The sequence below is a fragment of the Cetorhinus maximus genome, chromosome 34, assembly GCF_964194155.1.
Source record: "Cetorhinus maximus chromosome 34, sCetMax3.hap1.1, whole genome shotgun sequence".
NCBI lineage: Eukaryota > Metazoa > Chordata > Chondrichthyes > Lamniformes > Cetorhinidae > Cetorhinus > Cetorhinus maximus.
In genome coordinates this window covers 2,785,277-2,812,044 of record NC_135912.1, presented here as the reverse complement: position 1 = coordinate 2,812,044, position 26,768 = coordinate 2,785,277, and the positions used below count along the sequence as shown (strand labels likewise).

Genomic DNA, 26,768 nt, shown 5'->3' with positions numbered 1-26,768 from the left:
GAAGGTCATTGATGAAGCGGCTGAAGATGGTTGGGCTGAGGACACTATCCTGAGGAACTCCTGGCGTGATGTCCTGGAGCTGAGATGACTGACCTCCAACAACCACAACCATCTTCCTTTGTGCTCGGTATGACTCCAACCAGTGGAGATTTTTCCCCCTGATTCCCATTGACTCCAGTTTTGCTAGGGCTCCTTGATGCCACACTCGGTCAAATGTGGCCTTGATGTCAAGGGCAGTCACTCTCACCTCACCTCAGGAGTTCAGCTTTTTTGTCCATGTTTGAACCAAGGCTGTAATGAGGTCAGGAGTTGAGTGGCCCTGGCAAAACCCAAACTGGGTGTCAGTGAGCAGGTTATTGCTAAGCAAGTGCTGCTTGATATCACTGTTGATGACCCCAACCATTACTTTACTGATGATCGAGAGTAGACTGATGGGGCGGTAATTGGCTGGGTTGGATTTGCCCTGCTTTTTGTGTACAGGACATACCTGGGCAATTTTCCACTTAGCCAGGTAGATGCCAGTGTTGTAGCTGTACTGAACAGCTTGGCTAGGGGCGCGGCAAGTTCTGGAGCACAAGTCTTCCGTACTATTGCTGGAATATATAAGGTCCATAGCCTTTGCACTATCCAGTGCCTTCAGCCATTCCTTGATATCACATGGAGTGAATCGAATTGGCTGAAGACTGGTATCTGTTATGCTGGGGACCTCCGGAGGAGGCTGAGATGGATCATCCACTCGGCACTTCTGCCTGAAGACTGTAGTAAATGCTTCAGCCCTATCTTTTGCACTGATGTGCTGGGCTCCTCCATCATTGAGGATGGGGATATTTGTGGAGCCTCCTCCTCCAGTGAGTTGTTTAATTGTCCACCACCATTCATAACTGGATGTGGCAGGACTGCAGAGCTTAGATCTGATCTGTTGGTTGTGGGATCACTTAGCTCTGTCTATCACTTGCTGCCTATGCAGTTTGGCACACAAGTAGTCCTGTGTTATAGCTTCACCAGGTTGACACCTCATTTTTGGGTATGCCTGGTGCTGCTCCTAGCATGCCCTCCTGCACTCTTCATTGAACCAGGTTTGATCTCCTGGCTTGATGGTAATGGTAGAGTGGGGGAAATGCTGGGCCATGAGGTTACAGGTTGTGTGAAGTACAATTCTGCTGCTGCCGATGGCCCACAGCGCCTCATGGATGCCCAGTTTTGGGTTGCTAGATCTGTTCGAAATCTATCCCATTTAGCATGGTGGTAGTGCCACACAACATGATGGAGGGTATCCTCAATGTGAGGGCAGGACCTCATCTCTGCAATGACTGTGCGGTGGTCACTCCTACCGATACTGTCATGGACAGATGCATCTGCGGCAGGCAGGTTGGTGAGGATGAGGTCAAGTATGTTTTTCCCTCTTTTTGGTTCTGTCACCACCTGCCGCAGACCCAGTCTAACAGCTATGTCATTTAGGATTCGGCCAGCTCAGTCGGTAGTGGTGCCAATGAGCCACTCTTGGTGATGGACATTGATGTCCCCCACCCAGAGTCCATTCTGCACCCTTGCCACCCTCAGTGCTTCCTCCAAGCGGTGTTCAACATGGAGGAGCACTGACTCATCAGCTGAGGGAGGGCGGTACGTGGTAATCAGCAGGAGGTTTCCTTGCCCATGTTTGACCTGATGCCCTGAGACTTCATGGAGTCTGGAGTCGATGTTGTGGACTCCCAGGGCAACTCCCTCCCGACTGTATACCACTGTGCCGCCACCTCTGCTGGGTCTGCCCTGCAGGTGGGACAGGACATACCCTGGGATGGTGATGGTGGTGTCTGGGACATTATCTGTAAGATATGATTCTGTGAGGATGACTATGTCAGGTTGTTCCTTGACTAGTCTGTGAGACAGCGCTCCCAGTTTTGGCACTATACTCCCATATGTTAGTAAGGAGGACTTTGCAGGGTCGATAGGGCTGAGATTGCTGTTGTTATTTCCGGTGCCTAGGTTGATGCCGGGTGGTCCATCCAATTTCATTCCTGTTTTGCAACTTTGTACCGGTTTGATACAACTGAGTGACTTGCTCGGCCATTTCAGAGGGAATTTCAGAGTTCAACCACACTGCTGTGGATCTGAAGTCAAATGAAAGGACAGCGGATTTCCTTCCCTAAAGGACATTAATTTTACAGCAACTGACAATGGTTTCATGGTCATCATTAGACTTTTAATTCCAGATCTTTTTATAGAATTCAAATTTCACCATCTGCCGTGGTGGGATTCAAACCCTGGTCCCCAGGGCATCACCCTAGGCCTCTGGATTACTAGTCCTGCGTCAACACCACTACACCATCATCTCCCCTAGACTTTTATAATCTCAGCAGTATCTATCCAAACAAAGCGGCGGGGAGGGGGGGGATGAAAGTATTTGAGTTGTTGTGGGGAAGCCAGCGGAACTAAAGGAAACGTGTTGTGAAATATTTTCTGGCACACAACTCCCACCAGAAGAGACAGCCGGAATGGAGAGAGAGAGGGGCAGAGAGGTTTAGGGAGGGAATTCCACAGCTTAGGGCCCAGGCAGTTAAAGACTCAACTGCCAATCGGGGTGGGGGGGGATGCTCAAGAATCCAGAATATAGGGAGTGTAGAAATCTTGGAGGTTTATAGGGGCTGGGAGAGATGAGGGCTGAGGTCCCTCGGATTTGAAGACAAGGATGAGAATTTTAAAATGGAGATGTTGCCCGACTGGGGGGCGCCAGGGTAAGTCGGTGATATTGGCTGGAAAGAGACTCAGCAATCTCTTATCAGTTGAATGATAACATAGGAACATAGGAAATAGGAGAAGGAGGAGGCCATTCAGCCCCTCAAGCCTGCTCTCCCATTCAACTAGATCTTGGCTGATTGTCTATTTCAATGCCATTTTCCTGCACTATCCCCATATTCCTTGATATCTCAAGCTTTCCTGTCCCACCGGCAGGACAGACCCAGCAGAGGTGGCGGCACAGTAATATACAGTCAGGAGGGAGTTGCCCTGGGAGTCCTCAACATCGGCTCAGGACCCCGTGAATTCTCATGGTATCAGGTCAAACATGGGCAAAGAAACCTCCTGCTGATTACCATGTACCGCCCTCCCTCAGCTGATGAATCAGTGCTCCTCCATGTCGAACACCACTTAATATCTAGAAGCCTATCGAGCTCTATATTGAACATGCTCAATGACTGAGCCTCCATGGCCCTCTGGGGTAAAGAATTCCAAAGATTCACCACCCTCTGAGCGAAGAAATTCCTCCTCATCTCAGTCCTAAATGGCCTGCCCTTTATTCTGAGACTGTCCCCTGGTTCTGGAGCCTCCAGCCAGGGAGAAACACCCTGTCTACACACCCCTTGTGCCCTATTTACATGCTTCAATGGGATCACCTCTCATTCTTCTAAACTCTAGAGAACATAGGCCCAGTTTCCTCCATCTCTCCCCATAGGACAATCCCACCATCCCAGGAATCAGTGGTGGACCTCCATTGCATTCCTGCTATGGCAAGTATATCCTTCCTTGGGCAAGGAGACTGAAACAGGAGTGGCAGAGAGGTGAGCCTTCTCCCCAGGATAGGTGATCTGCGTGACCTGGGACCAGCGTGTCTTGGGCTGGGAGTGAAAGCCTGGGGAGGGGAGCGTACAGGGAAATTGGGTGAATGTGTTAAATGAGGTGAAAAGTTTATTCTAAAAGAGAATACCTCGAGTGCACATTACTGCCTCTGTACAACAATCTGTTAACCAGACAAGATTGCAAAAAGCGTAACTTGTGGGATTTAGCAGCTGGTTGATATTTGGTTGCCTTAACAACCATGACACCAAACAAGCATAAATAGTGCAGCAATGGTCTCCCATCGGATGTAGACACTAAGGGAGCAGTGTCATTTATTATGTCTAACAGCCTGAACAATTCAAAACTCATATTTCATGTTTTGCAATTTTACGTCTTTGTTCCTTCTCTCACTCTGACCTTCACCCCTTAGCCAGTCACAAACTTCCTGTCACAATCCTTCTACACTGGCATTAGTTGTGGCCAGTGCTCCTCTCAGGTTTCCTCTTCAGTTCCGCATGGGGCCAACCCAAGCTCCTTGAAAACAAAACAACTTGTATTTATGTAACGCCTTTAACATAATAACAGGCCCCAAGTCGCTTCAGCGAGACAAAGCCTGACGCCGAGTCACGGAAGGGAATGTTAGGACCAAAACCTTGATCAAAGAGGTTGGTTTTAAGAAGCATCTCAAAGGAGGAAAGAGAGGTGGAGAGGTTGAGGGAAGGAACTCCAGAGCTTAGGGCCCCAGGCAGCTGAAGGCACGGCCGCCAATGGTGGAGCAGTGGGTGCTTAAAAGGTCGGAGCTGGAGCAGTGCAGAGACCATGTTGTAGGGCTGGATGAGACAACATTGACAGGGAAGGGGGTGAGACTATGGAGGGATTTGTAAAGGTGGATGAGAGGAGCCATTATAGGCCAGGGAGTGATGGGCGAACAGGATTTGGTACAAGTGCAGATACAGGCAACTGAGTCTTGGATGACCGGAGGTTTATAGTCCATCCATATTCACCTGCCTCGCCACCACAGGTTAAAAAGTCCCTAAGCATCTCAGGCTGTCACTTGCCCCGTGGTCCCATCAGGCCACCTGTTCCTACTTCTCTGCTGAGAGAACCTCGCCACTCTGGGATTTTCTTTTATGGAAGGAGGGCATCGCTGGGAAGGCCGGTATTGGTTGCCCATCTCTACTTTTGCCCTGGAACTGAGTGGCCATTTGGGAGGGTCAATTAGAGTCAACCACATTGCTGTGGTTCTGGAGTCACGTGTAGGCCAGAGCAGGTGCGGAAGGCAGATTTTCTTCCCCAAACAGCTTTAGTGCACCAGATGGGGTTTTTAAACAACAAATAATGATAGCTTCAGAGTTACCGTCACTGAGACAGGCTCTCAATTCCAAATTTATGACGCGAAATTAAACTCCACCAGCTGCTATTGATGGGATTTGAACCCACATTCCCAGAGCAATGGGTCTGCAAAGTAACCAGTTCAGTGATAGTAGCACAAGGCCAGGTGCTCCCTGAGGGCTGAGGGTGTGAAACACATTTTTCAAATAATGTAGAGGGAGCTTTAGTCTGTCCCCAACCCAGTGCTGTCAGGGAGAAAAGAATTGGGAGAGAGCTTGATGGATCTGTCTTCCTATCTCTGATTTCCCGGAAGGGTTGAAGGTGACTGATACCACAGAATATCACCATCTGTTTTGTACCCAGGAGACAAGATACTAAGGGATTGAATGATAGTGGGATTTCCTGACACTAAGCGCACATTCCCATGGTGCCTGCTTTTATTTTGCAACTGTTTTCAAAGCCCAAATAAGAAGCAGTTTCTTCATTTCCTGGGCACAGAGGAGAGAAATAGATTTTTTTTTGGGTTTCAAATATAAGCTGTCGTGTTTCACAGCAATGGGGAACCAGTCTGCTTTCAGTGTTCCACTGCTGTCCGGGTCTGAAGCACTGGAATTCTCCCCCCACCCCCCCACCGTAAACCGTAAATCATTCCGCCTCCCCCCCCAACCCTCTCTCTCTCTATCTCTCCCTCTACTCCTTTAAGAAGCTTCTAAAAGCTGATCTCTTTGACCAAGCTTTTGCTTATAATCTCAAGCATCTCATTTCTTGGCTTTGGTGTCAGATTCAGTCTGATGATCGTTCCAGTGAATCCTCTTGGGACGTTTTGGGTACGCTAAAGGCACTTATGTAAAAGCAAGTTATATCGGATGAGTGTGCAAGAGCTGGTTTGTGAGTGTGTGTGTGTTCGTGATAACTGGGACAAGTGATTTGTGACAGTGTGGGCCGATTTCCCAAGACTGCGGGAACCGAGTTGACCTTAGAGCTGCCTTCAGTTATGCGTTTGAGTCCTAAATGCTGGACAATGCAGCCCTCCCTCGCTACTGCACTGGCAGTGGCAATCGAGACTGTGTCTCTGAGCCAAGCTGACTAGACCACTAGTCCAGTGGAGGCCAGAACTCTGAAATTGAAAATCTAGGAAGATGGATAAGGCTCAGCAAGTCAAGCAGCATCTGTGGAGAGAAGAACAGAGTTAACTTTTCAGGTCATTGACTGGAAGATGTTAGAGATGAGACAGTGTAGAGAGAGCTTTACTCTGTATCTAACCCCGTGCTGTACCTGTCCTGGGAGTGTTTGATGGGGACAGTGTAGAGAGAGCTTTACTCTGTATCTAACCCCGTGCTGTACCTGCCCTGGGAGTGTTTGATGGGGACAGTATAGAGGGAGCTTTACTCTGTATCTAACCCCATGCTGTACCTGTCTTGGGAGTGTTTGATGGGGACAGTGTAGAGGGAGCTTTACTCTGTATCTAACCCCGTGCTGTACCTGTCCTGGGAGTGTTTGATGGGGACAGTGTAGAGGGAGCTTTACTCTGTATCTAACCCCATGCTGTACCTGTCCTGGGAGTGTTTGATGGGGACAGTGTAGAGGGAGCTTTACTCTGTATCTAACCCCGCGCTGTACCTGTCTTGGGAGTGTTTGATGGGGACAGTGTAGAGGGAGCTTTACTCTGTATCTAACCCCGCGCTGTACCTGTCTTGGGAGTGTTTGATGGGGACAGTGTAGAGGGAGCTTTACTCTGTATCTAACCCCGTGCTGTACCTGTCCTGGGAGTATTTGATGGGGACAGTGTAGAGGGAGGAAAGGGGGTCAGGAGTCTGGGAAAGGACTAAAGGTCTTTGATAGAGTGAGTGGACACCAGGAAGTGATAAATATTTAGAGGAATGAGGTTGCAAGGCAAAAGCAGGTTGTAATGAGACAAGTAAAGAATCAAAAGATGAGTCCTCAGGCGGTGTATCTGGTCACATCTGGACTAATGCTCCTGGGACATGGTTTCAAATCTCACCATGGCAGCTGGGAGAATTTAAATTTACCCCTGTGGTTAGATAAATCTGGGCTAAAAAATTGGCCTCAGTAATGGTGACCATTGAATCTACCAGATTGCTGTAATAACCCATCTAGTTCACTAATGTCCTTCAGGGAAGGAAATCTGTCGTCCTTACCTGGTCTGACCTACATGTGACTGCAGACCCACAGCAACATGGCTGACTCTCACCTCCCTCCCCTGAAATGGCAGAGTGAGCCACTCAGCTTAAGCAGTGATCCAAACGATGTGTTTAAGATGCTCAAAGGAGTGGATAAGTGGTGGGGTGGGGGCAGGTCCAGAAATGGTGGTATGACCTTCAGACTAGAGCCAGGCCGTTCAGGGGTGATGTCAAAGGGGAGTGGAAATCTTAACCCTCTCTCCCAAAAATGTTGTCGAGGCTGGTTGTCAATTGGAAATATCAAAACGCTTCATTGGTTATAATGCACTGCGAGCCGTCCTGAGGTCATGAATGATGCTACCCAAATGCAAGTTCATGCTCTGTCGCGTAGAAATGCCGACCACATAATAAGACCCCAAATTGGAACAAATCCAAACTGTTGTAATTTAGGGAATACAGCTGCCAATTTGCAAACAGCAAGCTCCCACAAACAGCCGTGTCAGAAATGATCAGGTAACCTGGCCGTAGTGATATGGGTTGAGGGATAAATATTGACCCCATACTGTAGTGTATTGAAAATTGCATTGTGCATTTTGTTAACATGACTTAAGGCTACCATACGCACATATAACAGCAGAGGGAGTCTGGAAGAAAATAAAGAGATCCATGTTTTAACAGCACGTGATTCCGAATGTTTCTCACTGTTTCTTCCCAAGAACTCCACAGTTCTCCCGAAATAGTGCCATGGGGTCTTTAATGTCCACCTGAGAAGGCAGACATCTTGCGAAGAAGGCATCCTGCCTGACACACCTTTCCAGATGCCTTTTCCTGCATCTTGCGTGGCATTGATCAAGTGTAAGGGGAGTCAGGAGCACAATTGTGCCTTTCAGCTGCTCCTCTCCCCCGATCCTTTAAGCCACGTGCTCCAGCTGTAGATGAGTGAGGTTTTAAGTAATAGATCGTTGAGTTATATATATTCTTTCCAATTTCGCAAAAGAATATTCTGTATCTACGGCAAAGTATGATTCTAGAGTGTGATGCTGAATCAGTGAGATATACAAGACATGAAAGATCATTTTTTATAGGTATATATTAGTAGATCTTCCATAGCAATGAACTCTAAATTTTGTTTGAAAAATATTTATTCTTGAGGCACAGGCATTTATTGCCCATCCTTAATTGCCCCTTGAGAAGGTGGTGGTGAGCTGCCTTCTTGAACCGCTGCAGTCCATGTGGTGTAGGTACACCCACAGCGCTGTTAGGGAGGGAGTTCCAGGATTTTGACGCAGCGACAGTGAAGGAACGGCCGATATATTTCCAAGTCAGGATGGTGAATGACTTGGAGGGCTACGTCCAGGTGGTGGTGTTCCCATGCATCTGCTGCCCTCGTCCTTCTAGATGATAGGGGTTGTAGGTTTGGAAGGTGCTGTCTAAGGAGCCTTGGTGAGTTTCTGCAGTGCATCGTGTAAATGGTACACAGTGTGCGTCGGTGGTGGAGGGAGTGAATGTTTGTGGATGGGGTGCCAATCAAGCGGGGCTGCTTTGTCCTGGATGGTGTCCAGCTTCTTGAGCGTTGTTGGAGCTGCACTCATCCAGGCAAGTGGGGAGTATCCAGTCGACTCCTTAGAGGGCTGGACAGGATGGATGGCATTTTGCTGTTTCCCCCTAGCTGGAGAGCTTGGAACACAGAATCATAGTCTCAGGATAAGTTGTCAGCCATTTAGGACTGAGATGAGGAGAAATTTCTTCACTCAGAGGGGTGTGAACCTTTGGAATTCTCTCCCCCAGAGGGCTGTGGATGCTCAGCCATTGAGTATATTCGAGGCTGAGATCGATAGGTTTTTGGGCGCTAAGGGGTAGGGCAGGAAAGTGGAGATGAGGTAGAAGATCAGCGATGATCTTCTTGATTGGTGGAGCAGGCTTTATGGGGCCAAATGGCCTCCTCCTGCTATCTCTTAAGTTTCGGATGAGCTGAGGCAGGAAGCAGAGGGTTGCTGTGCGACAGCGTGGGAGAAGGATGACGACTGTGGACAATAGGGCAGGATATGAGGCCTCTGTGGCTGTGCGCGGGGTGCCTGTCTCTGGATCAGCTGGAGTTTAATAGTTAGGCGGGACTGGAAGGGTCAGATGAAACAGAGGCCTGTTGATTTAAGCTGCCTTATGCCCGCTGCCCACTATGTCTGCTCTGCTCTCTGACAGGGGGATAAGTCAACACTGCTCGAGAGCATCCACCCAGACCTGCCACAGGACCCAGGGAGTCCTGGGGTACGGCTGAGTTTCCTGCAGGAGCTGCTGGAGAGCAAGAGGTTGACGCGGATAAGGAGGGAACGGCGAAAAGGTAAGAAGCTGCCTCTCTCTTTGAGAATCAAACAACCTTACAGCACAGGCGGAGGCCATTCAGCCCTTCTCTAAAAGAGCTATCCAATTAATCCCATTCCCTGCAAACGTTTCCTCTTTCAAGCATATAGCGTTAATGTCATTAAATTGGTAATCCAGGGGCCTAGGCTAACACTGTGGCATCTGGTGGAATTTAAATTCAGTTAATAAAATCTGGAATTGAAAAGCTAGTCTCAGTGATGGTGACCATGAAACTATCATCGATTGCTGTAAAAACCCCATCTGGTTCATTAATGTCCTTCAGGGAAGAAAATCTCTTTATCTGGTCTGGCTGACATATGGCTCCAGACCCCCGCAAACATATGAATTAGGAGCAGGGGGTAGGCTGGTGGCACCCACACATCATGAACAAATAGTAACAAAAAAAGGACAGCTCCTTCACTGGGCCAGCACACGCACAATGGGCTGAATGGCCTCCTTCTGGGCTATAGTTTCCTATGATTCAACTTTATATCCAATTCTTTTTTGAAAGTTACTACTGAATCTGCTTCCACCTCCCTTTCAGGCAGCGCCTTCCAGATCGCAACAACTCGAGAAAAAATAATTCTCCACATCTCCCCCTCTCGTTCTTTTGCCGATTATCTTAAATCTGTGTCCCTCGGATTACCAACCCTCTGATTGCCAGTGGAAACAGTTTCTCCTTATTTAATCCAAGAGAGCCCCTCACAAAAATCTGATCAATTTCCCCTTAACCTTCTCTGGTCCAAGAAGATCAGTCCCAGCTTCTCCAGTCTCCCCATGTAACTGAAGTCCCTCACCCCTGGTGCCATTCCAATAAATCTCCTCCCCACTCTCGCCAAGATCTTGACATCCTTCCTAAAGTGCTGTGGCCACAATACTCCATCCACGTCCTAACCCGTATCTTATAAAGGTTTAGCATAATGCCCTTGGCTCTTGTATATGTGCAGCAGAGACGTGTTAATTGAATTGAATTGTTAGTCAATTGAACCATATAAGAAGCACGGTAACACCCCATGTCAAAGAAACCCGAAGAAGGATTGGACAAGCTAAAAGGATATTTTTGCCCTGGCTACATGAGTGGTACTTTCCACTAGCAGGATGCTGCCTTCAGTCCAAAAAGATGTTCTGCCCACCACGCAGTTGAGCAACGCCATGTATGAATTTTAGTGCTGCTGCGATGCCAGGTCTGTAGGCCATACATCCCAGCGACTGGCTGATTGAATCAAACAGCATGTTCCTTCGGTTCTTCATAATAGACCGTACTCAACCAGCCCGGAGCTTGCAAAACCCAAAACAAAACGTCTACTGTTAGGTGTGATTACAGAATTGGACAGCACTTGCTGAACAATGCTGAGTGCGCCAATAGCTACACCAACAACCAATGTAAGATAACCAGTCTAGCTCGTAACATGGCTCATTTATGCTTACTAGAAGCGACCTACATTCATTCATACGCAGGGATCCATACGTTGCAAACAAAAGGAATATGTTAAACCTTTTGCCTTTTTTTTTGAATAAGCCAAGAGCCTGTGGAGTCTATAGTTCCCCGTTGGTAATGCCTCAGCCGATCGGAGTCAACTTGCCAACCAATCAGCACCCTTTTCTCCTGCAGTGTAAATAGTTGTGATCATTTGAAATTTGGCAACAAGCTAAGAAACGTCAGCTTGAGCCTTGGAAGTTTGGATCACTGGGAAAAGAAAATTAACCGCTTCAAAACATGGGGTTTAAGAAGGATGCCAAGGGTGAGCTGGGTGGAGAAGGGAACGAATGAAGAAGTGCAGAGTGAGGCTGGAAGAACAAGAGAATTTTTAATTGACAAAAGAAGGCAAATGGAGTTATCCGTGCTGAAGGGCTGGAATGTCTAATCACTACTGGAAGGATTAGCAGGAGAAGGGCAGGAGGCCGACAGAGAAGGAAGCAGCGAGACAACATTCAAGACTGGCTTAAGAGAACTCCAACAACGAGGCCACCCACTGTTGCTATGACTGGGATGTTTGGAAGACCACGGTCGCCTATGTCCGCACTGAGACGATGTTGGCAGCATTTGGCCCAACCGGTCCATTCTGACGTTCCTGCTCCACACGAGCCTCTTCCCAACCCCTCTCCATCTCACCCTATCAGCATTTTCTTTACGTCGCCTCTCCTCGTTCGTCCCCACGTTTGAGTGCGTGGTGTTTCCATCCCCCACCTCCCCAGTGCCCTGGGTCAATATTTGTTCCCCCAACACCAATGTAATTTAAACCATTATTTTGTGGGAGCTTTCTGTGCGTCAATTGGCTGTTGCGTTTCCTACGTTACAACAGTGGACTTCACTTCAGAAAGCACTTCACTGGCTGCGAACTGCTTGCGGGCGTCCCGAGGTTGTGAAAGGTGCGACAGGGAGATGCGAGTTAGGGACACTTAGGAACAGGAGGAGACCATTCCGCCCCTCGAAGCTGTGCTGGCACTCAGCGAGACTGCGGCCGATCTGCGACCTAACTTCTCATACCCGCTCAATGCCCCATATCGCGTAATATCCTTGGTGAACAAAAACCTGCCAATCTCAGAGTTAAAATGAACAATTGATCCAGCGTCAATTGCCGTTTGCAGAAGAGAGTTTCCCCCTCCATCCCCCATCCCCGGCTTTGCATGTAGATGTTTTTCCTCATTTCACTCCTGAGAAGTCTGGCCCGAATTTTTAAGCTATGGGAGCCCTAGTCTCAGACTCCCCAGCCAGTTTCTCTCCATCCACCCTATCTGTTCCCTTTACTATCTTGCAAACTTGGATCAAATCACCCCTAACTTTCTAAATTCCAGGGGATCCAGACCTAGTTTCTGTAATGTCTCCGTTTCTAATTTAACCTTGGAGCCCAGTAATCATTCTGGTAAAATCTACACTGCGCTCTCTCCAAGGCCATGAAATCCTTCCTTCCTCAGGGGTAGTGTCTGGAATTGAAATTTCATTTTGTCACATAGTTTTAACCATCGCAGTCCTGAACAGTTACTGTCCGAAAATCTATTTATTCCTGCTCCTGATGGTGGTAATTTCTGATTCTCTTTGTCTAACAGTTCCTGGAGTTAAGAACAAACTGCCTATTGCAGCTCATTTCGAAGGTAAGGTCTGTATTTATTACTGGGGGGGGTGGGGGGAGGTTGGGGCAGTGGGATGGGGTTAGGGGATTCGAGAAACACTCCACACCCTTCCCTTTCCTGTAGTATTTGCTGTTCAGTGAGACCACAGCTGCAGTGAAAGCAGAAAGGGTTTTAGTTACTGCTTTAGTTTACTGCCAATTCCCTGTATCCCCCAATCCCACCCTCCCACCATATCCCTCAATCCCTCACAGTTGCCTTCTCACCCAGTGAGAGTCAGTGTGTGTGGGACCCGTACCCCAGTGAGAGTCAGTGTGTGTGGGACCCGTACTCCAGTGAGAGTCAGTGTGTGTGGGACCCGTACCCCAGTGAGAGTCAGTGTTTGTGTGGGACCCATACCCCAGTGAGAGTCAGTGTGTGTGGAACCCGTACCCCAGTGAGAGTCAGTGTGTGTGGGACCCATACCCCAGTGAGAGTCAGTGTGTGTGGGACCCGTACCCCAGTGAGAGTTAGTATGTGTGGGACCCGTACCCCAGCGAGAGTCAGTGTGTGTGGGACCCGTACCCCAGTGAGAGTCAGTGTGTGTGGGACCAGTACCCTAGTGAGAGTCAGTGTGTGTGGGACCCGTACCCCAGTGAGAGTCAGTGTGTGTGGGACCCGTACCCCAGTGAGAGTCAGTGTGTGTGGGACCAGTACCCCAGTGAGAGTCAGTGTGTGTGGGACCCGTACCCCAGTGAGAGTTAGTGTGTGTGGGACCCGTACCCCAGCGAGAGTCAGTGTGTGTGGGACCCGTACCCCAGTGAGAGTCAGTGTGTGTGGGACCAGTACCCCAGTGAGAGTCAGTGTGTGTGGGACCCGTACCCCAGTGAGAGTCAGTGTGTGTGGGACCCATACCCCAGTGAGAGTCAGTGTGTGTGGGACCCGTACCCCGGTGAGAGTCAGTGTGTGTGGGACCCGTACCCCAGTGAGAGTCAGTGTGTGTGGATCATTCAGTGATAGAGTGTTCAGACGAAGGGAAGTGAGAAGCAGTGAAATATCTTTCATATTCTGAAGTTTTAATTGCTGTTTTGATTTCCTTGCAGTGGTGCCCAATAATGCTGATGGGACATATATAGTTGAACAGGGTAGGTAAATAATTCTGTTGGTAGTGCCTGATTAAGCTTTGCCTTCTGTACACTGCGGCCTGGATTGGGAATCACCCCAGTATAGTTCACTGGGAGTCAGTCTATGAGCAGAATTTAATGTTGGTGATGGGGCGTCTCTCCCACTGGCTGGAGAATCAGTCGTAAATACTCCCTTAGGGGAGGGCCCGACGGAACTTAGTGCCCCTCAGGCACCTAACTGGCCAGCTTTGGGCCTACCCCAGGATTTCGGAACCCAGGGGAGGAAATCCCACCTGCCCCGAGCTGCCAGCCAATCAGAGGCCGGCAGCTCTCCATTGCCCGTCAGCGCCACCAGGAGCGGTGGCTGCAGCCGGTAATGCACCCACCGGAGGGATTGGGACCCGGGCCACAGAAGAGGGGTGGTGGGAGGGTGCTGCTGGCTGGGGCGGGGCGGGGAGAGAGAGGGTTGCCGACAGCAAGGGCAGGGGTGTGGCTCTAAGCAGGTCCAACCCCCTTCATGGTGCCAGGTCCCCTAATCAGGGTACAAGCAAACCAGAGAGGACTTTTCGGGCTCCCCACGTGGCAATTCCCCTGCCCGTCACTGGTTGAATACCAGCATCAAGGGGATGTGGCCCTTAAGTGGGCATTAATTGCCCACCTAAGGGCCCTAATAAGCATCGGAGTGGCAAGATGGTGGAGTCCCCGCACTCCCATCCGATTAAATGCCAGTCTGCCTCCAAATTAGCTGCGGGGAGCGGAGGAGTGGGGCATTAAGTTCCGCCCTATCTGTCTCATAAGGGGTCGCAAACCTGTATTAGACACTAAACGAAGCACGCGCTGGTGAATCAGCTCTACTCCCCTGTTTCTCACTCCACCCAAACCTCTCATCCGTCCCTGCAAACCATTCTGGTTCTGTTTGGCAGGCAACGCCCTCTCTCCCTCTCTCTCTCTCTCTCTCTCTCTCTCCCTCGACTCTGTGTCAGAAGTCATGAGCCCGAGTCCCACTCCAGACGCTTGAGCAGATAACGCAGGCTGACACCCCCCCCCCCACCTCACTGCGGTACTGAGGGAGCGCTGCACTGTCGGAGGTGCCATCTTTCGGGTGAGATGTGCCTTCTCAAGGGGCTGTAAAAGATCCTGTGGCCGCTATTGCAAAGAAGAGCGGTGGGGGGGGGAGGGGAGGGGAGAGAAGTTCTTCCTGGTGTCCTACCCAATATTTAATCCCTCGACCAACATCGCTTAAAAACAATTACCTGGTTGTCACACCTTGGGATCTTGCTGTGCGCAGATTTGCTGCTGCATTTCCTATATCGCAACAGTGACTGCGTTTGGAAAAGTGCTTCGTTGGCTGTGAAGCAGGACGTGCGAAGCGCTAGAGAAATGCAAGTATTTCCCCAAAGAGCACCCGTTTCTGTGCACACCAAAACAAGTAGGGGGGGGGTGGCAGGAAATCGCCGGGACATCCCGGGGGAGATGGGCCCTCGGTGCTCGGTTTCCCGCGGCGAAGTCCTGTCAGGTGTGAGCGACCAGGCTTCTCCCATCCGGAAGAGAGTGAGTGTTTAGCGCCAGCGATTAGGGGTGATGGTGGCGTAGCAGTAACATCGCTGGACCAGTAATCCAGGAGCCTGCCCTAAAGCCCTGGGGACACGGGATCAAATCCCAACACGGCAGCTGGTGAAATTTAAATTCAGTTAATAAAATCTGGGATTGAAACCCAGCGTCGGTAATGTTGGACCATGAAACTATCATCGATTGCTGTAAGAACCCAGGAAGGACATCTGCTGTCTTTACCTGGTCTGGCCTACATGTGACTCCAGACCCACAGCCAAGTGGTTGGCTCTGAAATGGCCTAGCAAGCCACTCTGTTCAAGAGCAATTAGGGATGGGCAGCAAACGCGATGGGCGATGCCAGCAACACCCACTCCCTGTGCGAGAATTTAAAAACAAAATAATTTATACATATCGACATTCATTCATCCTTCATTCCCAATTCCTGAGGACCAAAAGCTCAGAAAGATGGCGACGGTGAAGAGAATTACCTCCAGGAAGTTCCAGATGGTCAGCCGACCGCCCGGTTTCACGTGCCAATTCCTAATTGGACCAGCGGGCAGAGGTGCGAGGGCAAATGTCCGGCGGCTCGAAACCGGGTCACTCCAGGCTGACGGGGCTCGTCAGCCTAGCTGGGCAAAGGGAAACCCTGCTTTCAAACCCTCTCCCGGCGATGGGCCAAATCGCAAAGACTTCACCAGCTGATAGTGCAGAAAAGCTCAGGCTGTCCATCTGGCCCGTATGACAACACAGCATTGCGGCTACAGCAAATGATCAGGGAGGCAAATGTAACGTTGGCCCTTATCGCAAAGGAAATCAAGTAGGGAAGTATTTCTACAGCTTGTAGAGGGTGTTGGAGAGACCACGCCTGGAGTACCGTGCACAGTTTTGTTCTCCTTATGATTGCTTTAGAAGCAGTTCCGAGAAAGTCCACTCAGCTGAGATGAAGGGTTCGTCTTATGAGGAACGGTTGACCAAGTTGGAGTTTAGAAGAACGAGAGGGTTACTGAAAGGTATAAGATTTTGAGGGGACTCGATAGGGTGAATGCTGAGAGGATGTTTCCCCTCGTGGGGGAATCTAGAGCTAAGGGACACAGTTTTAAAATAAGGGGGGTCTCTCATTTAAGACGGAGATGAGGAGAATTTATTTTTCTCTCTGAGGGTCATTAGTCCGTGAGAGCAGTGAGGCTGGGTCATTGAATATACTCAAGGCTGGGTTAGACAGATTTTGACAAGGGAGTCAACGTTTATGGGAGGGACAGACAGGAAAGTGTAACATACGAACAAGGAGCAGGATTAGGCCACTCGGCCCCTCGAGCCTGCTCCCCCATTCAATAAGATCGTGGCTGATCTGATTGTAACCTCAACCCCACACTCCTGCCTACCCCCCCGATAACCTTCCACCCCCCTCGCTAATCAAGAATCTATCTCGCTCTGCCTTAAAAAATACCCAAAGACTCTGCTCCCACCGCCTTTTGAGGGAGAGAGTTCCAAAGACCCACGACCCCTTGAGAGAGAAAAAATTTCTCCTCATCTCTGTCTTAAATGAGGGACCCCTTATTTTTAAACAGTGACCCCTGGTTTTAGATTCTCCCACAGGAGTTGAAGCCACAATCAGATCAGGTATGATCTTGTCGAATGGCGGAGCATGCTTGAGGGGCCGAATGGCCTACTCCTGTTTCCTGTGGTTCGCCGGCTTCCGTAGCTCATCTAGGAGAGGCCAACTCCAGAATTAAAACTTGCATCCGTTCTGTTGCTTGGCTTACACATGTTGCACGAGTGCAGCGTTCGCTGGATCAGAGGGGAGAGAGTGGGAGCAGATCGGCACTAACCTCATCCATATAAATATCGTCAGTGTGCAGGTTGTTCAGCCAACAATGACCAGCAGGACAGACTACCAAGCCCTGTGGGGATGGGAACGTGGTGGTGCACATTGGTGGCCTTGGAGTCACTCTCCACAGATTAGTGAACAACCTCAAGATTCTGATACCGTGGCTGCAAGAGCAGGTCAGAGGCTGGGAATCCTGCAGCGAGTAACTCACCTCCTGGCTCCCCAAAGCCTGTCCACCATCTACAAGGCACAAGTCAGGAGTGTGATGAGATACTCCCCACTTGCCTGGATGAGTGCAGCTCCCACAACACTCAAGAAGCTCGACACCATCCAGGGCAAAGCAGCCCCGCTTGACAGGCACCCCATCCACAAACATTCACTCCCTCCACCGCTGACGCACAGTAGCAGCAGTGTGTGTACCATCTACAAGCTGCAGATGCACAACAACAACTCAGCAAGGCTCCTTTGACAGCACCTTCCACATCCATGACCTCCACCACCTAGAAAGACAAGGGCAGCAGACACATGGGGAACACCACCACCTGCAAGTTCCTCTCCCAAGCCGCTTACCATCCTGACTTGGAAATATATCGGCCGTTCCTTCACTGTCGCCGGGTCAAAATCCTGGAACTCCCTCCCTAACAGCACGGTGGGTGTACCTACACCACAGGGACTGCAGCGGCTCAAGAAGGCAGCAGCTCACCCCCACCTTCTCAAGGGGCAACTAGGGATGGGTAATAAATGCTGGGCCCAGCCAGCGACGCCCACATCCCATAAACGAATTTAAAAAAGGACTCTGCTTTTTGCTGATCCTGTTTCTTTGCTGAAACACGCATCCTTCAAAGCGTTGGGAGAGTCCATCACATCCCAATCCTTGCCCATTTCCCTCTCCCCCGTCAAGGCTGACAATAGTATTGTTCAAAACCAGGATTTTAACTGGAACCCGTGAGCCACTCACTGGGCTGGGGAGGTGCAGCCAAAGCCGCCATCTGGTGGCCAGGCCGCCCAACTGCAACCACTCAACAAACAACAACTCAGAACCCTTGAACACGACAAAGCACCACATTAAAGAAACGCAAACTTGCCCTCCACCACCTCGGGGCGACCCAAAGTGCTTCACAGCCAGTGATGTGCTATCAAAGTAAAAAAAGAATGCTGGGAATGCTCAGCAGCGCAGGCAGCATCTGCGGAGAGATAGAGAGTCAATGCTTAAAGCCAAGATGACCTAATCTGATCCGTCAACTCTGTTTCTCTCCGTAGCTGTCACGAGGGGAGACGGTGGCATAACGGTCGTGTCACTGGGTTAGTAAGCCACAGGCTCAATACTCTGGGAATATGGGTTCAAACCTCACCACAACCGCTGATAGAATTTAAATTCAATTCAATAACAAATCTGGAATTGAAAGCTAGTCTCAGTGACGGTGACCATGAAACTATCATCGATCGTTGCTAAAAACCCATCCAGTTCACTAATGTCCCTTTAGGGAAGGAAATCTGCCATCCTCACCCGGTCAGGCCTACACATGACTCCAGACCCACAGCCATGTGGTTGACTCTTGAGCAAGCCCACTCAGTTCAAGGGCAATGGGGGGGTATGGGCAACAAATACTGGCCCTTCTTTGAAATAATGGCTGCCTGATCTCTTGCATGCACCTGAGGGGGACAGGCGAGGGTGGTGGTGCGGGTGGTGTGGAGCTCCTCGTCACTTCCACAAGGGGGCACCTCTGACAAGCGCGTTCGTTCTTTGGCGGAATCTTGCTGTGCACAGATCAGAGAAGGAGAAGGGGCATCCCAAAGCCACAAAAGGTGGACAAAATAAGTGAGATGTGACCAGCTTCAGCCACTTGCTGAGAAAGTTGTGCCTAGTGTTTTTTGAATTCATTCATTCATAGGATGTGGGCATCACGGTTCAAGCCAGCATCTATTGCCCATTCCTAACTGCCCTTGTTCAGGGGGCATTCTTAAGAGTCAACCACGTTGCTGTGGGCCTGGAGTCACATGTAGGCCAGACCGGGTAAGGATGGCAGATTTCCTTCCCTAAAGGACATTAGTGAACCAGATGGGTTTTTAACAGTCGACAATGGTTTCATGTTCATCATCGGACTTTTAATTCCAGATTTTTATTGAATTTATGGCAGGATTACGAAGCCAGGTCATTACCCTGGGTTATCTCTGGATTACCAGTCCAGCAACAGTACCACCACGTCACCGCCACTCCTTATTTAAGGAAGGATGTAAATGCATTGGAAGCAGTTCAGAGGAGGCTTGCCAGTCTAATACCTGGAATGGGCGGGTTGTCTTATGAGGAAAGGTTGGACAGAGGAGGCTTGTATCCGCTGGAGTTTAGAAGAGTGAGAAGCGACTTGATTGAAACATATCAGATCCTGAGGGGTCTTGACAGGGTGGATAGGGAAGAATCTAGAACTAGGGGGTCACTGTTTAAAAATAAGGGGTCACCCATTTGAAACAGAGATGAGGCAAAATTTTTTCTTGCAGATAGTCGTGAGTCTTTGGAACTCTCCTCCTGAAAAGGTGGTGGGAGCAGAGTCTTTGAGTATTTTTAAGGCAGAGGTGGATAGATACTTGGTAAGCAAGGGGGTGATAGGTTATCGGGGTAGGTGGGATGCAGATTTCAGATTACTGTCAGATCAGCCATGATCTTATTAAATGGCGGAGCAGGCTCGAGGGGCCGAATGGCCTACTCCTGCTCCTCGTTCGTATGTTCAAGAGTTGACCCTCTCACTTGCCCTGTGCTAGATTAGAGTGTCCCTGAATGCCTGACAGCATTCTATCTTGGACCTCATGAGGTGAGGGAACCACACCAGGTCTCTCAGCATCACTGAAGCTCCAGTCACTAGCCACCCACCCTGTCCTGTGGGCCAGGTGACAGAAAAGGAATATCTTAGTAGGAGCACGACATCCATCTCTCCTCCAACCTTTTGGGCGGACTTGAACACCTCGATAAGCACATGCTTATTAGAGTGATGCAGCACAGAAGGAGGCCATTCGGCCCATCGTGCCTGTGCCAGCTCTTTCAAGGAGCTATCCAATTAGTCCCACTCTCACCCTGCTCTTTCCCCACAGCCCTGCAAATGTTTCCTCTGCAAGCACTTACCCAATTTTCTTTTGAATGTTCCTACTGAATCTGCTTCCACCGCCCTTTCAGGCAGCACGTTCCTGATCAGTACTCACTTCATTTAAAAATAAATTAAATAAATATATATATAAATAAATAATCTCTCTTTTTTGCCAATTATCTTCAGTCTGTGTCCCTCTGGCTACCAATCTTCCCACCACAGGAAACAGTTCCTCTTTATTTACTCTATCAAAGCCCCTCAGAATTTTGAACGTCTCGATTAAATCTCCTCTTAACCTTCTCTGCTCCAAGGAGAACAATCCCAGCTTCCCCAGTCTCTCCGCGTTAACTCAAATCTCTCGCCCCCACAATATGAAAGGGGTTGTCCTGAAAGTGACATCGGTAGGGACACAATTGGTCAACAGGGAATGGCGACTGAGGAACTTTCTGGAAGGCAACACAACAACAACTCGCGTTTAAATAGCGCCTTCCACATAGCGAAAGGAGGTGTCAGCTGTGGCTCAGTTCATAGCACCCTTGCCTTTGAATCAGAGGGTTGTGGGTTCATGTCCCACTCCCAGAAAACCAAGAACTGTGATTGTACTCGACAGAGTTGCAATCTGTGACTGTTGGTAACTCGAAAGAGTATCATCTCTCCCCCCAGGGCACTTCACAGGAGCGATTATCAAACAAAATCTGACATCGATCTGCAAAAGGAGACATTAGGACAGGTGACCAAAAGCTTGCTCAAACTCGATGGAGTTTAGAAGGATGAGAGGGGGGATCTGATTGAAACTTACAGAATACTGAAAGGCCTGGATAGAGTGGACGTGGGGAAGATGTTTCCATGAGTAGGCGAGACCAGGACCCGAGGGGCACAGCCTCAGAGTAAAGGGAAGACCTTTTAGAACAGAGACGAGGAGAAACTTCTTTAGCCAGAGAGTGGTGAATCTATGGAATTCATTGCCACAGAAGGCTGTGGAGGCCAGGTCATTGAGTGTATTTAAGACCGAGATAGATAGGTTCTTGACTGGTAAGGGGATCAAAGGTTACGGGGAGAAGGCGGGAGAATGGGGTTGAGAAACATTTAAGTCATGATTGAATGGCGGAGCAGACTCGATGGGCCGAATGGCCTAATTTCTGCTCCTATATCTTGTGGTCTTATGGAAGGGGAGAGAGATGGAGAGGTTTAGGGAGGGAATTGCAGAGCCTGGGGGTCCAGGCTGCCAGTGGCAGAGCAGTGGAAATCGGGGATGCTGAAGAGGCCGGAATTGGAGGAGAGCAGAGATCTCGGGAGGGTTATGGGAAGCTACAGAGAGAGGGAGGGGGCAATCAAAGATGGGAATTTTAAAACTGAGTTGAAACAGTGAGTCAATGTCCGTACGTTCCTGCTGTGTTCACACTTTGATGAGGAGGCTGATCAGATTCTAAAACTTTGCCTCTTTTTTTAAACCAGGCGGGATTATCAGGCAGTGGTCAGAATGCCAGTTACAAGTGAAAAACGCCTTGTTGTACAACAATAAGACTGGAGAGTTCACCGTTCTGAAAGAGGGACTCTACTACATGTACAGTCAGGCAAGTCTCTCACTTGTCAGCAGAAGCTTGTCCAAAGCGTTGTTTTAATTTTGACAGCCGGTCATGCAACGCCTCAGTTTTAAACTTCTCCTCCTTGGTTTCAAATCCCACTGCGGCCTCCCCACCTCCCCATTGCACCCTCACCGCACCTCGTCCCCTATCTCTACAACTGGGGCCATCTCGAGTCTGGCTGAATGCCCGATGAGGAAGTTGTTATGGCGATGTTAATCTGTTTTCCCAGTAATCGCCGGCGATGATCAGATAAAGTGTCGATCAGCCAGACTCACTGTGGGATTCCCCAACAATCGCCCGGTAGCAGATACCTAAAGGATCGCTGCTCCACACCAGGTTCCGGGTTCAAGTCCCATTCCAGGAATCGAGCGCAAAAAAAATCAAGGCCGACGCTCCCAGTGCGGTACTGAGGGAGTGCTGCACTGTCTGAGGTGCCAGCGGAGGCATTAAACCGAGGCCCCCCCCCCCCCCCCCCCCCCCCCTGCCCTGTCAGGTGGATGTGAAATATCCCATTACGAAGAAGAGCAGGGGGTTCTCTCTGGTGTCCCGGTCAATATTTATCCTTCACCCAGGATTGCTACAACAAAGGATCTGTTCATTATCACAGTGCTGTTTGTTGGAGCTTGCTGTGCGCAAATTGGCTGCAGAGTTTCCTACATTGCAACAGTGACAACAGTTCACTTCTTTGGCTGTAAAGAGCTTTGAGATGGCTGGTGGTCACCAGAGGTGCTATAAAAATGCAAGGCCTTTTTTTTTCAAGGCTGAGTAAACTTTGTATAACCTGCTTCCCTCTCTGTCTCTCTACCTCAATCTCCCTCTATGCCTCCTCTCACTCTCCCCATCTAAAACTCTCTCTCACTCTCACCATCTAAAACTCTCTCTCTCTCTCACCATCTAAAACTCTCTCTCTCTCTCACCATCTAAAACTCTCTCTCTCTCCCCGTCTAAAACTCTCTCTCACCATCTAAAGCTGGCTCTCTCTCTCTCTCTCTATTTATTTCTCTTTCTCCCCCTTCTTTCTGCTTCTCCCTCTTCTTTTTCTCTCTCTCTTATCGCCTTTCTTTTCCTCTTTCTCTCTGTTTCTTTCCCTTTCTCCCTTCCGTTTTTCTCTCTCCCCTTTTCTTTCTTTGCTGCCCTTTCTCTCTTTCTCGCCGTCTCTTTTTCCTTCTGGCTTTCTCCCCATCTCTCCTTTTCTCTGTCTCTCTTCTCTCGTACTGATTTCTCCGCTGCACCACCTTCTCTTTCTCTCTACTCGACATGTTCAATGTTGACATCGCCTCCGAGCTTTGGTAACTCCATGTCGTGTTTCACGGTAATTAGAGTGATACACTATTTTATACGGACAGAAAGAAGGAGCTTTGTATAGAACCTTTTACGGCCTCAGGACATCTGAAAGTGTCTTACAGCCGCTAGTTTTGTCACATTATTCCTGTCACTGAAAGCACATCAGCCATTTTTTTATGTATAGTGATGTCGGCTGAGGGATGAACTTGACCAGGACGCTGGGGAGAACTCCTCTGCTCGTCCTCGAAATAGTGACCGTGGGATCATTTGCCTGAGAGGGCAGATGTGGGGGGTGGGGGGGGGGGGCGTCAGTTTAATGTCCCACCTGAAAGGTGGCACCTCCAGCAGTGCGGCATTCCCTCAGTATTGCCCGGGGAGTGTCAGCCTAGGTTTTGTGCTCAGGTCTCCAGAGTGGGACTTGAACCGAAGACACTTTGACTCCAAGGAGAGAATTAGAGTGTGACGGAGTTAGAGTGTGTGAGAGAGAGAGAGAGAGAGTGTGTGAGAGAGCGAGTGTGAGAGAGAGAGAGTGTGTGAGAGAGAGAGTGTGTGAGAGAGAGTGTGAGAGAGAGAGTGTGAGAGAGAGAGTGAGTGTGAGAGAGAGAGTGTGTGAGAGAGAGTGTGAGAGAGAGAGAGAGAGTGTGAGAGAGAGAGAGAGTGTGAGAGAGAGAGTGTGAGAGAGAGAGTGTGTGAGAGAGAGTGTGAGAGAGAGAGAGTGTGAGAGAGTGAGTGAGAGAGAGCGAGTGTGTGAGAGAGAGAGTGTGTGAGAGTGTGTGAGAGCGAGTGTGAGAGAGAGAATGTGTGAGAGTGAGTGAGTGATAGTGAGTGTGAGAGAGAGTGTGAGAGTGAGAATGTGTGAGAGTGAGTGTGTGAGAGTGTGTGAGAGAGTGTGAGAGTGAGAATGTGTGAGAGTGAGTGAGTGATAGTGAGTGTGAGAGAGAGTGTGAGAGTGAGTGTGTGAGAGAGAGTGAGTGTGAGAGAGAGTGAGTGTGAGGGGGAATGAGTGAGTGATGGTGAGTGTGAGAGGGAGTGAGTGAGAGACAGTGTGAGAGACAGTGTGAGAGACAGTGTGAGAGACAGTGTGAGAGAGAGTGTGAGAGATTGAGTGAGAGAGAGCGTGAGAGAGAGTAAGAAAGAGTGAGAGACCGTGAGTGTGAGAGAGAGAGTGAGTGAGAGAGAGTGTGAGGGAAAGAGTGAGAGAGCGAGTGTGTGTGAGAGAGAGAGTGAGAGAGCGAGTGCGTGTGAGAGAGTGAGTGTGAGAGTGTGTGAGAGACCGAGTGTGAGAGAGAGAATGTGTGAGAGAGAGAATGTGCGAGAGAGAGAATGTGTGAGAGAGCGAGTGAGTGAGAGTGTGAGAGAGTGAGTGAGAGAGTGAGTGAGAGAGTGAGTGAGAGAGTGAGTGAGAGAGTGAGTGTGAGAGTGAGTGTGAGAGTGAGTGAGTGAGTGAGAGTGAGTGATAGTGAGTGTGAGAGTGAATGTGAGCTACCCACTGAGTCTCGGCCAATTCCGTCCACCTTGACTGAACGTTAGTGTAACTGAAGCCTCTCTCTTGATGTATTTGCAGGTTCACTGCGATGACAACACCACGGCCTACTTAAAACTGGATGTGAAGGTGGACAATGTAGTGACCTTTAAGTGTTTGCAGGGTTTACCACCGACCCCACCTTACAGCCAGCAGCTAGCTGTCCATTCATGTCAAGCGTCTGGTTTAATCCGGCTCCAGAAGAGATCTCAGATCAGAATTTACAGCATCGCCGGGGTGCACCTGAAAGCCAAAACATTTGCCTACTTTGGACTCTTTAAGCTTTAAAGGGGCCACGTCCATGACTGCGTGTCTGTGAATGTGCGTGTGTGCGCGTGCGTCTGTGTCTGTGTGTCTGTGTGTGTGTGTGCGCGCGTCCGTGTCTGTCTGTTGTGTGTATGTCTGTCTGTCTGTCTGCATCTGTCTGTCTGTGTCTGTCTGTCTGTGTCTGTCTGTCTGTCTGTGAGTGGAGGCCACTGCATATCTCCCAGACTTTTCAAACAGAGAAACCACAGCGTCAAAGATAGAGAGAGGCTCCGATGGAGAGTCAGACAGACTCAAACCGTTAGCTCTGTTTCTCTCTCCACAAGATGCTGCCAGACCTGCTGAGTTTTTTCTGACACCTTCTGTTTTTATTATGGAGAGAGAGTTTTCTTGGGCCTTTTGTTGGCTGGTTTGCTGAGCCACTCACCCGCTAATGGGGACATTACCTTCCAATTGAACAGGTTGGAAACAGAGCGGAAAGCTCTGCTTTTTTGCTGAGATCAAACCCCCTCTTCCTGTCGCAGAATCGGGAGCAGGTTTTGGCCGTTTAAAATCAAATTCCTTGCAGCCCCTGATTTTCCATCCCTGTTCTCTGCACCGGAGGCCCTACAGCTGTGGGGAGGGATGGTGCCGACAGTGGGGCTCCAGCATTGGCACCGTCTCCTCCTCCCCCTCCCTCTGCCCGGCTCATGATCGCCACCTGGCGTCTTCTGCCGGAAGTGCAGGGGGGAGGTGGCGGGAGAGGGAAAGGATTCAGCTGCGATGCCCTGCGGGGTCGAATAGCCAGCCGCCCAGGGTCGTAGGGGAAGAGGAGCCGGCGGGGGGGCACCTGGGTCTGTGGCAGGAGGAGGCGTGAGGGGCAACGGTGCCTGGGGTCTGAAACAAAAACGGAAAATGGCTGGAAAAAACTCAGCAGGTCTGACAACCTCTGTGGAGAGAAAAGCAGAGTTAACGTTTCGAGTCCGTGTGACTCTTCCTCAGAGCTAAAGAGACGTAAAAATGTGATGAAAGTTATACCGTTTAAGGGGAGTGGAGCAGGTGAAGCTGATAGAAGGTCAGTGATAGGTCGGGAGGGGAGCCAAAGGAGAGATTGACAAAGATGTCATGGACATAAGGACAGAGGGGGTGTTAATGGTAGTGGTAAGGGCTAAAGGAGGTGCTGATAGCGGCAGGTGTGAGTGTCTTGTCTGGAGAGGATTTCCCAATCTGTGGCTGTTTGACACTCTTGAGGTGGCATATCTCCGAACTCCGTGCACACACCTCACACTCGGAGGGGGGGAGGAGGGGGGCAACCGGAGCGAAGGCATTTCTCTCATTTCCCACCTTAAGGCCGGGCATGGAATATCGTGGAGGCGGGGGCGTGGGAGGGAAGAAATGGGATCCATGTTTCTAGTGGAAATGGGGCTTGCCAACCCTCCAGGATTGACCAGGAATTCAGGATGGATCTCCAGGACATGGCCGTGGACAAAACTGGGACACAAAGAGGGCTTTGGGAAGAAAAAATTGCTGTTCGTATTTGAATTGCTTTGAAAAAGCTTTCATATCGGTTGTAAGAATATTGGAGGCTGCGGGGGGTGGGGGGAGGTGGGTGGGGCTGATGTGGAAAAATCTGACAGCAGAGAAGGCTCTCTTGGTGGTACAGAACTTGAATATTGCTGAAAAGAGAGACACGTTGCTGCAGATTTTAATCTGGCACCCATCAGGACAAACACAAGAGTGCCAAATTTCAAAGGATCACAACAATTTATATGACAGGGGGAGAGGATGCTGATTGGTCGGCAGGCCAGCTCTGACTTGCCAAGGCGTTGCCGCGGAGAAAGCATGATAGACTCCCAAAACTCCTGGAAAATGTGGAAAAGGTTCCAGGCTTGAACATATTCCTTTTGTTTGCAGAGGACAGTGTGTCGAATATAAATGAGCGAAAAGCTTTGGTAGCATGTCTCTCTTTTCAGCAATATTAAAGATCAGTCTGTTTGCTTTTCAATTGGCCGTGGGATGGCGGGGTGTGGGTGGGACTCTTGAGGATGGACATGTCAGGTGACCAATAGCAAGAATTTCATGGCGGGGCTGTCAGGGGTGGGGGGGCGAAGGTCACCTGACC

At 49.7% G+C, this 26,768-nt stretch overlaps 1 protein-coding gene across 1 annotated transcript in view; it reads left to right on the top strand.

Annotated features, from left to right (window-relative positions):
• tnfsf12 (TNF superfamily member 12) overlaps positions 1-24,748 on the top strand; it is a 43,094-nt gene extending 18,346 nt beyond the window's left edge. Inside the window, exons 2-6 of the mRNA XM_078533778.1 lie at positions 9,225-9,363; positions 12,432-12,476; positions 13,535-13,576; positions 21,467-21,585; positions 24,446-24,748. Of these exons, the coding sequence (XP_078389904.1) occupies positions 9,225-9,363; positions 12,432-12,476; positions 13,535-13,576; positions 21,467-21,585; positions 24,446-24,691 (591 nt within the window). The 3' untranslated portion in view covers positions 24,692-24,748. The remainder of the gene's footprint in view (positions 1-9,224; positions 9,364-12,431; positions 12,477-13,534; positions 13,577-21,466; positions 21,586-24,445) is intronic.
• The last annotated feature ends 2,020 nt before the right edge of the window (positions 24,749-26,768 follow it).